Source organism: Solea solea, chromosome 12 (genome assembly GCF_958295425.1).
Source record: "Solea solea chromosome 12, fSolSol10.1, whole genome shotgun sequence".
Taxonomy (NCBI): domain Eukaryota; kingdom Metazoa; phylum Chordata; class Actinopteri; order Pleuronectiformes; family Soleidae; genus Solea; species Solea solea.
The window spans coordinates 1,176,663-1,189,114 of NC_081145.1; the positions used below are offsets into that span (position 1 = coordinate 1,176,663).

Here is a 12,452-nt window from a genome sequence, read left to right on the forward strand (position 1 = left end):
ACTGTGTGTGTGTGTGTGTGTGTGCGCGCCCAATCATGTTCCCCTTCAACTTTGGTCCGAATCTACACACAACAAAGAGAAAGAAGCAGCTCCCCCTTGTGGTACTTGAAAATAAACCACTAGGACTGTAGGTTGGTGAATGTTTTCTAGTCACTCACATCAACGTAGTTTAAACGTTTTTCCACTCATGAAAATTCACCACAATCTACTTCTATTAAAGATTATTTTACAACCATACAATTGGGTCTTTTCCTTTTAACAGACACACACAGATTACCTGACCAGCACTTTAATCCAGCTACAGGTTTGTACGTACTTTTTGTTTTTAAATGAAAATGTATAATAAAACAAAATCATGTATGTAACACAATTTATTTGCAATGACAAGAATAAAGTGAAAATTATAAACAAAATAAATGAATAAAAAGTTAATGAATTGAACGCTCAGGTTTCAGCCACTTCACAATAGAGCAGTGGGCGTGTCCCAGTAGAACACTGACGTCATTTGTCGTATAAGCCCCGCCCCCTCACAGCCTTCGCTCACAGTGATGTCATCTGTCGTTTTAGCCCCGCCCCAGAGAGACGCGAGGCACGTCAGAGAGACGTGAGGAGATGTCAGAGACATGTGGACATGTGAGAGACAAAGAAAGTTGACGTAAAATTTTATTTAAATGATATAAAAGAGAAGAGTTTTGTTAAAATGTTGTTTTTAATACATTTTTAAGACATAATTAAATACATATGTCAAAAAGAAAGAAAGAAACAGTACCATCAACACTCATCCATGTTCCTTGGCACGGGGGGGCGGGATTTTATTGGAGGCGGGGCTTGAGGAGGGAGCGTGCGCCCTCGGCAGACAGTCGAGCAAAAAAAAAGAAAAAAAAAAAGAGACGGCTCATCCGCTCGCCTCCCCATTGACGTCACTCCGGTATCACATGAACGCGCAGGCACCAATCAGCGCGGCCGCTGCCGGAGCGAGAGCGACAGCCAGAGCAGCTCCTTCCCCAGCGAGACACACAGTCAAAGGAAACCGAGTGTGGAGCGTGGAACCTCCGCGAAAAAACCCACGGAGGAGCGCGAGGAATACCGGAGCCGCCGCCACAGGAGCTCCCCCCCCCCCCCTCGCGTGTTCTCGGTTCGTGTGTGCGCGCTGTGGATATTCGCGAGCGGCACCGGGCGGACACGGCGGAGCAGGCCGTGACGGCCCTGACGGTTTAAACCGGAGGAGGGGGGAGACACGCGCCGTGACGCCGTGGAGGAGAAAAATGGTGGATTATTTTCATTGTGTCATAAAAAGCTTTCTGTTGCCGTGAGGCCGCGTCTCTGCCGCGTCAGTGCCGCGTCCGTGTCGCCCTCTCCACAGGCTGATCCGTCCTTTTCTCTTCCTCACATTCATGTAGGCTCGTGAGTGAGTGAGTGAGTGTGTGTGTGTGTGTGTGTGAGTGAGTGAGTGAGTGAGTGTGAGTGAGTGAGTGTGTGAGACGCGAACATTGTTGGATACATTAGTGAGACATGGATTTCAGCGGCGGAAGCAGCGAGCTGCACAACAACCAGTTCTATCCGTGCGAGGAGAACAAGCCTCTGCTGGGCGACACGATGATGCTCGTGACCGAGGGCAACAACAACAACACCACCAGCGGCAGCAGCGGCAGGCTGTGCGCGGGGCCGTGCAGGAGGCCGCTGCACCACTGCGGCGGCAGTGGCATGAGATACAAGCTGCTGCACGAGGGCGACATCCAGGTGTGCGTGGTCAAGCACCCACGCACCTTCCTCAGCAAGATCCTCACCTCCAAGTTCCTGCGGCGGTGGGAGCCGCATCACCTGACGCTGACGGACAGCAGCCTCACCTCCGCCACCGTGAGTGCCCGCTACACCCTCTCTGTGTGTGTGTGTGTGTGTGTGTGTCTGTGATAATAATAATAATAATAATAATAACGATAACGCTGTGTGTGTCAGTCCACGCGCAGCTTTGTTGTCCTGACGCAGACGCGCACGCACGTTTTTCTGTCGTTGACGCAGTTTTACGAGAAGGCCGCGAGCTTTTCACGGCCCTTTGTGCTGATACTGTAGCTGCTACACACACACACACACACACACACACACGCGCACACACACGTCTCTGCGTTGACTTCCATTCATTTGTTCAGACTAAACAAAGTCTTATCACTAACCATAACCATGACCAGCTAATGACTAACACTAACCATAACCTTAACCCCCATCCTTAGTCCTTAACTTAACTAGGTTCAGTTAGCCTCATTAGAACCAGGTTTTGGTCTCCATGAGGACTACAGGTCAGTGTTTATGACAGAGAACACACACACTCGTTCTTGTACACGTGTCTTTGTGGGGACACTGGTAGACGGTGAGGTGAATTTTAAACCCAAACATTTCCATCTCTATCTTTAAAAATAAAAAAACAACATGAAAGTCTGTATTCGTTTCCACGGTAACAGTGTCCAGTCGCTGTTATTGTTTGGATTGAGCGAGGCAGAAGTTACATATTGTGTTTTTAATTTGAAAAATACCAGGAATCAACAAAAGTATTTAATTTTAAGCATAATGATTTGTGTTTGTAGCAGAATTTGAGCACATTTATGATCAGTGTTATTGTTTGTCACTGTGATGTTGAACTGCGTAAGTAATCTGGTTTCATACAGCGATGTAATCTGATTACATCCACCAGAATAACCTGACTGTTTCCACTGAAACAATTGGATAACTTCAGTCAGATTGCACCGAGCAAAGTAGTCCAATTTTAACTGCCTCTGTAATCTGTGTTCACACGGCATGGCAATCTGAATAATCTGTAATAATCTGATTATGTATGATAAAATAATTGAATAAATATGCTCAAATGATCTGAGTACATTAACAAAAACTGTCTGATTGCACCCACCGTTACAAGTCATCTGATTTCATCTGATTCCAGCGAGGTAATCTGAATACATATGCTAAAAGTAATCTGATTACACCCAGTGAAGTGTAACGTTTTGTCTGTATGTTAAGGTCATGTGATACAGATCATAAACAGTAGATTATATTGTATTTTCACTCTCAAACGTTTCATGAGTCCAGAGAAACAACCTGTGCTCTCCCACACCAGAGCCCACAGAGAAAACCAGTGATTTTAACATCACACACACACTGCTGCCTCCATCACTAAGTTCTAATGTCTTATTTTGTCACTTCTGCATTTAAAATCCTTCGTTCAGATGTACGTCAGTGACACAAAGTGACCACACGAGGCAGCAGTAGACCAGCAGCTCCTGTGTCCCCGCCAGATAAAATCACTGATTTTCTCTATGAAGTTTGGTGTGGGAGAGTGAGTGGTTAACAAACGTCTGTCTCACAGTGAGATAAAGACGTGGACGTGTTCTGAAGACATCGTAGACTTAAACTGACGTGGATTTTACTGCGTGAATCTCTGCTTGTGTCCCAGTTGTTCCTGGACGTGGGTCAGGCTGCTTCTCAGTCGTGCAGCGCCGTTTCTAAACCAGCTATTGTGGTTGATTTCTGAACCGTAACACATTTTTAATGAGCCACTGTGATGTCCATGTCTGTGGTGAGCACAATAATCCTGAAATAAGAATAATAATAATAAAAGCCTTTATTTCCAGCTTCTGTTATCATCAACACGTCTGACATTTCCCACAGAGCGAGCTCTGTTTTATCAACACATTGTTTGAGGCTTGTTATGTGCGTGTGTGTGTGTGTGTGTGTGTGTGTGTGTGTGAGAGAAATCACATGACCTCACTGTTTGCATCACTTTCGTTTCATTCACATCTCGGTAACCTTGTTTAAAATGAACTCTTCTCTGTATAAAAGGCATTTAGAGAGTTGTTTTGGAACAAGTGGTGGAGTGGCTCAGTGGTTAAGACCGGTGCCCTGTGTGCGAAAGACATCATGGTCGCAAGTTCGACTCCACCCCTGGCTGATTGTAAGTCGCTTTGGATAAAAGCGTCTGCTAGATGACATGTAATGTAAGAAGGAATCGGATTTTTTTTTTATTACATTGCGATAAAAATTGCTCACACAATAAACTGAAGTTCTATTATTGTGATGATTGTCAATAAAGAAAGTCGTAAATGTTCCACGTGAGTGATTTAAAAGTGCTGCGTGGCTCTCGGTGATTTTATCACAGAGAGGGGGCGCTGGCATCCGTCCAGTCATTCAGGGACCTCCATGATTTGTGATTTTTGATTTATTTAATAAAAATCTTATTTTTTACGTACGTTTTTAATGCATTACTTTAATGACGATGATAATATTAGGAATTTAACTTATTTTGGTAGGGAATTTTTCATTTTCGATGTCCCACCTCCGGTCAAAGCTCCACCCCCGAAAACATTTTTTTAACAGCGTAAATTTTTACAATTTTTATACATATATATGTACGTGTATATGTATATATGTGTATATATGTATGTATATATGGGTATATATGTATGTGTATATGTATATATGTGTGTGTATGTGTATATATGTGTGTATATGTGTATATATGTGTGTATATGTATACTGTATGTATGTATGTATGTATATACACATTTCTCTCTATCTCTCTCTCTGTCTGTCTCTCTGTCTCACTCTGTCTGTCTCACTGTTGCATGAATGTGCATTTCTCAGATTGGCGTTGTTGTCCGGTGGTTTTTGTGGGCAGAAGAACAATGAACTTCACTCACTCTCTGACTGTGTGTGTGTGTCTGTGTGTGTGTGTGTGTGTGTGTGTGTGTGTGTGTGTCACAGTGTGTGTGTGGACGGACCACTTTTCAAACAAACATATCTTTGTGAGGACATTTACAGGACTTAACAGAGGATTAAGACCTGGTTTTAGGGTTAGAATTAAGATGTGTGTGTGTGTGTGTGTGGCTTTAATTAGATCCAGTAACAGAACTCACATGAATCCAATTTAAAGCAGAGCGTGTGAAACTACTTAAAGGGATAGTGTGTTTCATTGATCTGTGGACTGTAGAACAGCAGTAAGCCACGTTTAAATGTATTGTTGATGACAGAAGCATTTATTGATTATATATTAGAGAAGAGAAGAAGAGTCGCTGCGTCCTTGGTGACGGTTAATGAAGATTCTACTTCATCAGAAACAAACTGTCTCTCAGTGGAAACACAAGTCTCCCACACCAAAGTCCAGAGAGAAAATCAGTGATTTTAACATCACACACACACACAGGAGTTGTTGATCCACTAAATTCAAACGTCTGATTTTGTCACTTTAGGTTTTAAAATAATCTGTTCAGATTGACCTCAGTGACACAAAGTGACCACATGAGGCAGTAGAGGACCAGCAGCTCCTGTGTCCTTGTGAGCTAAAATCACTGATTTTCTCTATGAGGTTTGGTGTGGGAGAGTGAGTGGTTTACAGACTCTGTCTCACAGTGAGACAAAGACGTGATCATGTGACGTAGGTCTCTTGTGCTAAAGGACTCGTGTCTCCACAGACAGATGGGTTTTGTCTGATACGTGTTCTCAAGACAGGGGATATGGACATGTGCACACACAGTGGAGTACAACAAAGTGAGAGAATCAGTTCAACTTTTATTTTTCCTCTGAAAATAATGTGTGTGTGTGTGTGTGTTTCCTGATGTGGTTTGTGTGTGCGTCATTAAAGCTGCTGCCGCACAAAGATTATTCACAAATGTGGATTAAACCAAACGCTGTCACCGTCATGTCGAGTCAAGGTGTTTATTCAAGAAATCCTTTTACATGTGGTGTTCATGTTTATATCCACTATTATTATTATTATTATTGTTATGAACATCCAGATCAGCTGATCATGTGACGCTATCACTCCGCTAAAGAGGAAATGCCACAAAATGGATGTTTCTGTTTTAATGCAAAATAAAAGGAGAAACACGCACACACACACTTTTACAAACACTCCCACATGAACAAAGCAACATTTAGCTCACTCTCCCACACCAAAGCCCATAGAGAAAATCAGTGATTTTAGCCTGCAGGGACACAGGAGCTGCTGGCCCTCTGCTGCCTTGTGTGGTCACTTTGTGTCACTGACGTCAATCTGAACAACACTTTTCAAATGCCAGATTTAGAAAATCAGACATTTGGACCTAGTGATGGAGGCAGCAGTGGATCCTGTGTGTGATGTGAAAATCACTGGTTTTCTCTCGTTGGTGTGGGAGAGTGAGTGGTTTACAGACTCCTGTCTCACAGTGAGACAAAGACGTGAAGTTGTCGTCTGAGACTGACGTAGGTTTTATTAACTGAGTCTACAAGATTCCACTTCATTTTGAAAGCGTGTCAGCATTAAGCTCCGTTTTCTTCTGGTGTTTTCAGCAGGACTCTTGTCGTGTGCGTCAGCATCAGCGCTCGTTTTCCGCGCGTCTGACTCTTGAGGTTCAGCGTCCGACAGAGAAGGAGAAGTGGCGCTCGTGTTTTCCCGTCCACTCCTCCAGAAGTGACGTCCCAGTTCTTTGGGTCAGACCATAAATGAGAAGTGAAACTATCGTGTTGCAGCGCGTACACAGAGCTTTACCCTCCAATCTCAGCAATGACCTCAGAACTCATGAGAGGAAAAGAGTTCAAATCCTTAAATCAGAGATTAAGTCAGAGTTAGCTGATACAAATTCTGGGATTAGAGATTTCATTTTTCAGATTCTTAAATGTGAATATTTTCTAGTTTCTTTGCTCCATAAAACAAAGAAATCATTCAAATGAAATCATTTTGTTTTTGAGGACGCTGTCTGTCTGTCTGTCTGTGTGTCCGTCCGTCCGAGGTTGACAAACACTGATCACTCGTGGATTACTCGACTGTGAAACTGTTTGTTAGCTGCAGCCTCAGATTATTTCAGTTATTATGTTGTCTTCTTCTTCTCTGTCTGCTTCTCCCTGGAAACACACAAAGAACATGACATTACATCTTCATCCTCTTGTTTCTATGGCAACACAGCAGTGGAGAGAGAGAGAGAGAGAGAGAGAGCTGATGGAGAATCCATGGCAACGCTCAGCTGGTCATCAGAAAATTGAACTTCCTTGGGTTGTGTCTGCGTCTCTTCAAAGAAACACACTCGTCTGCTCGACTCACTGTTTTCATTTTGAAAAACTGTTCGTCAGTCAAGACGAGGATAGACAGACAGTTGGACAGGGGGACAGACAGAGACAGGTTTTTTTACTCTTCTGAGGAAATGAGGCGTCTTAGCCAGAAACAATATTTGATGTAGAGGTCTGTCGTCCATAATGAAAATTGTGTGTGTGTGTGTGTGTGTGTGTGTGTGTGTGTGTGTGGTGAGACAGAGTCTGCTTGCTCTGTCAGCAGCAGAGGGAGGTGGACATGAAGGAACAGCCTGTTTGTTCTTCACTGAGAGGAGGTGGGGGAGTGAGTGAGCTGCCTTTTTGCTGGAGAGAGAGATGGATGCAAATAAAAAGAACCACCTGTCTGCAGAAACAGCACTGTCACAGCACTTGCAGTACATGTGTTTGTGTTGAGAGGAGCCGCCTGTGTGTGTGTGTGTGAAGGCAGTGGAGTTATACCAGAACAGTCTGTGGTGGAGGAGCTATTTTATTTTTATTACGTTAGTCTGACTAAAACAGAGCTTTTAAGACGCGTTAGTCCGACTAAAACAGAGCCTTTAAAACACGTTAGTCCGACTAAAACAGAGCTTTTAAAACACGTTAGTCCGACTAAAACAGAGTTGTTAAAACACGTTAGTCCGACTAAAACAGAGCCTTTAAAACGCGTTAGTCCGACTAAAACAGAGCCTTTAAAACACGTTAGTCCGACTAAAACAGAGCTTTTAAAACACGTTAGTCCGACAAAAACAGAGTTGTTAAAACACGTTAGTCCGACTAAAACAGAGTTGTTAAAACGCGTTAGTCCGACTAAAACCGAGCTGTTAAAACGCGTTAGTCCTACTAAAACAGAGCTTTTAAAACGCGTTAGTCCGAGTAAAACCGAGCTGTTAAAACGCGTTAATCCGACTAAAACAGAGCTTTTAAAACGGGTTAGTTTGACTAAAACCGAGCTGTTAAAACACGTTAGTCCGACTAAAACAGAGCTTTTAAAACGGGTTAGTCCGACTAAAACAGAGCTGTTAAAACACGTTAGTCCGACTAAAACAGAGCTTTTAAAACGCGTTAGTCCGACTAAAACAGAGTTGTTAAAACACGTTAGTCCGACTAAAACAGAGTTGTTAAAACGCGTTAGTCCGACTAAAACCGAGCTGTTAAAACGCGTTAGTCCTACTAAAACAGAGCTTTTAAAAAGCGTTAGTCTGAGTAAAACCGAGCTGTTAAAACGCGTTAATCCGACTAAAACATAGCTTTTAAAACGGGTTAGTCCGACTAAAACCGAGCTGTTAAAACACGTTAGTCCGACTAAAACAGAGCTTTTAAAACGCGTTAGTCCGACTAAAACAGAGCTGTTAAAACACGTTAGTCCGACTAAAACAGAGTTGTTAAAACACGTTAGTCCGACTAAAACAGAGTTGTTAAAACGCGTTAGTCCGACTAAAACCGAGCTGTTAAAACGCGTTAGTCCTACTAAAACAGAGCTTTTAAAACGCGTTAGTCCGAGTAAAACCGAGCTGTTAAAACGCGTTAATCCGACTAAAACAGAGCTTTTAAAACGGTTAGTCCGACTAAAACCGAGCTGTTAAAACACGTTAGTCCGACTAAAACAGAGCTTTTAAAACGCGTTAGTCCGACTAAAACCGAGCTGTTAAAACGCGTTGGTCCGACTAAAACCGAGCTGTTAAAACGTGTTAGTCCGACTAAAACAGAGCTTTTAAAATACGATAGTCCGACTAAAACCAAGCTGTTAAAACGGGTTAGTCCGACTAAAACGGAGCTTTTAAAACGCCTTAGTCCGACTAAAACGGAGCTTTTAAAATGCGTTAGTCCGATTAAAACGGAGCTTTTAAAACACGTTAGTCCCACTAAAACAGAGCTTTTAAAACGCGCTAGTCCGACTAAAAACCGAGCTGTTAAAACACGTTAGTCCGACTAAAACCGAGCTGTTAAAACGCGTTAGTCCGACTAAAACCGAGCTGTTAAAACGCGTTAGTCCGACTTAAACAGAGCTTTTAAAATGTGTTAGTCCGACTAAAACCGAGCTGTTAAAACGCGTCAGTCCTACTAAAACAGAGCTGTTAAAACGCGTTAGTCCGACTAAAACAGAGCTTTTAAAACGCGTTAGTCCGACTAAAACCGAGCTGTTAAAACACGTTAGTCCTACTAAAACAGAGCTGTTAAAACGCGTTAGTCCGACTAAAACAGAGCTTTTAAAACACGTTAGTCCGACTAAAACAGAGCTTTTAAGACGCATTAGTCCGACTAAAAACCGAGCTGTTAAAACACGTTAGTCCGACTAAAACAGAGTTGTTTAAACGCGTTAGTCCGACTAAAAACCGAGCTGTTAAAACGCGTTAGTCCGACTAAAACCGAGCTTTTAAAACACGGTAGTCCGACTAAAACCGAGCTGTTAAAACGCGTTAGTCCGACTAAAACAGAGCTGTTAAAACGCGTTAGGCCCACTAAAACCTAGCTGTTAAAGCGCGTTAGTCCGACTAAAACCGAGCTGTTAAAATGCGTTAGCCCGACTAAAACAGAGCTGTTAAAACGCGTTAGCCCGACTAAAACCGAGCTGTTAAAGCGCGTTAGTCCGACTAAAACCAGGCTGTTAAAATGCGTTAGCCCGACTAAAACCGAGTTTTCAAAAAGCGTTAGTCCGACTAAAACCGAGCTGTCAAAACGCGTTAGTCCGACTAAAACAGAGCTTTTAAAACGCTTTAGTCCGACTAAAACTGAGTTTTCAAAAAGCGCTAGTCCGACTAAAACCGAGCTGTCAAAACACGTTAGTCCGACTAAAACAGAGCTTTTAAAACGCTTTAGTCTGACTAAAACTGAGTTTTCAAAAAGCGCTAGTCCGACTAAAACCGAGCTGTCAAAACACGTTAGTCCGACTAAAACACAGCTTTTAAAACGCTTTAGTCCGACTAAAACTGAGTTTTCAAAAAGCGCTAGTCCGACTAAAACCGAGCTGTCAAAACGCGTTAGTCCGACTAAAACCGAGCTTTTAAAACGCTTTAGTCCGACTAAAACTGAGTTTTCAAAAAGCGCTAGTCCGACTAAAACCAAGCTGTCAAAACGCGTTAGTCCGACTAAAACAGAGCTTTTAAAACGCTTTAGTCCGACTAAAACTGAGTTTTCAAAAAGCGCTAGTCCGACTAAAACCGAGCTGTCAAAACGCGTTAGTCCGACTAAAACAGAGCTTTTAAAACGCTTTAGTCCGACTAAAACTGAGTTTTCAAAAAGCGCTAGTCCGACTAAAACCGAGCTGTCAAAACACGTTAGTCCGACTAAAACCGAGCTTTTAAAACGCGTTAGTCCGACTAAAACCGAGTTTTCAAAAAGCGGTTGTCCGACTAAAACCGAGCTGTCAAAACACGTTAGTCCGACTAAAACTGAGTTTTCAAAAAGCGTCAAAACACACAAAAAAGATATTGTTTTGTTGCCCATAGTGAGAATGTTGGCGTTCACTCAACGGCATTTTCACATTCGGAATAACGGGAAATTCACCATAATCAGCTTCCTGTCAGTGTTTTCTTCTTCTTCTCTTTTTTACTCTTACTGTAAGTGATAATGTCCTATATATGGTTTCTTCTTCTGTCTCTATCCTTAAATAAAAATGTAAGTGAGCGAACACGAGCTGACGTTATTGTCTGGGAAAATGAACTGCTGATTCATGTGACTGCCATTTTCTGCTTCACACACACACACACGTCTTATTATAGACGACACTTCTCTGCAGACTTGTCTGGGGGTTTGAAGATCTACAAGCTCGGTTTCCTTGTGGCTTTCACTCGGCCTCGTTATTTTGATCTGTTTATATTCAGTTTCTTTCTCTCTCTCTCTCCCTCCCTCCCTCCCTCCTCTGTTCCTGACTCCGGAAACGTGTGGTCATTTGTCAGCGTTTCTGTAATCATTCTGAGACGAGCAAACAGGTTGTGGCTTGTTACTGTTGTGAGTGTGTGTGTGGACTCAAAGCTTCGTGAACAATGTGTTTCTTGCTGATGTTTTGTGTCATTGTGTGATTAATGGCCTCTGCTTAAATGAATTTTCCACTTTGTCTCAGTGCTCACTGACAGTTCACTGGGAACAATATCAAATGTCACCACAGCTGATAAAGACAACCTGTGTGTGTGTGTGTGTGTGTGTGTGTTCTGTTGAGATAGAACCTCTGGGTAAAACGATGTGAAGCTACTTAACTAAAGACTTAATTATTAGAATCTATCGTCAGTTGTCTACGACATCTTAAAGGCGACATAGAGCGGAAGCTCCAATTAACGCTGCGTTTGTGTGTGTGTATCTGCGTCATGACCTCGTTTATGAAACCCTAAAGCTTCAGAACAAACAGTTCAGCCACTGCTGAGAAAATAGTGTTGTATTGTTTTCCTGGGCTCTGTGAAGCGGATCGGCACTTCGTTAATCTGATGTTGTCATCAGAAATCCTCACCACTCCTCTCACCACCGTAGCGCCTCCCGGTGCGGGCACTAGTCCGGGCACATCCGGTTGCGTACGTTCAACCGCAGAAGAAGAAGAACTAGTCTCGTTGTAGCTGCTGAGATGCAGAGCATCCACCGTGCCAGAGGGGGAGCTGTGTATCTGAGAGCTGGCCTATCTATTACGTCACTTCCAGGTACCTGGCCAATCACAGGACAGTGGGAAAGCTCTCGTTGGCTAGCCAATCACAACACAGTCCACGTTCTGGGGGTGTGGTTTTGGTCTGAAACAGCGCGGCTGACGAGAGCATCAGTGAGGAGATATTTTGATCGGCTCGTTTGCAGCGATTAGGAGGTTTTTAATCATGAAAACAAGTTAATATATGTAAGTAGACCTCCATAACTCACATATATGTGACCATGAAAACAAGTTAATATATGTAAGTAGACCTCCATAACTCACATATATACGTGACCATGAAAACAAGTTAATATATGTAAGTAGACCTCCATAACTAACATATACGTGACCATGAAAACAAGTTAATATATGTAAGTAGACCTCCATAACTAACATATATGTGACCATGAAAACAAGTTAATATATGTAAGTAGACCTCCATAACTAACATATACGTGACCGTGAAAACAAGTTAATATATGTAAGTAGACCTCCATAACTAACATATATGTGTGACCATGAAAACAAGTAAATATATGTAAGTAGACCTCCATAACTAACATATACGTGACCGTGAAAACAAGTTAATATATGTAAGTAGACCTCCATAACTAACATATATGTGACCATGAAAACAAGTTAATATATGTAAGTAGACCTCCATAACTAACATATACGTGACCGTGAAAACAAGTTAATATATGTAAGTAGACCTCCATAACTAACATATATGTGACCATGAAAACAAGTTAATATATGTAAGTAGACCTCCATAACTAACATATATGTGACCATG

At 42.5% G+C, this 12,452-nt stretch overlaps 1 protein-coding gene across 1 annotated transcript in view; it reads left to right on the forward strand.

The window, feature by feature from the left end:
• Positions 1 to 915: 915 nt before the first annotated feature.
• Positions 916 to 12,452, forward strand: part of cmip (c-Maf inducing protein) — a 39,322-nt gene continuing 27,785 nt past the window's right edge. The window contains exon 1 of the mRNA XM_058645106.1: positions 916 to 1,857. Coding sequence (XP_058501089.1) covers positions 1,513 to 1,857 — 345 coding nt within the window. The 5' untranslated portion in view covers positions 916 to 1,512. The remainder of the gene's footprint in view (positions 1,858 to 12,452) is intronic.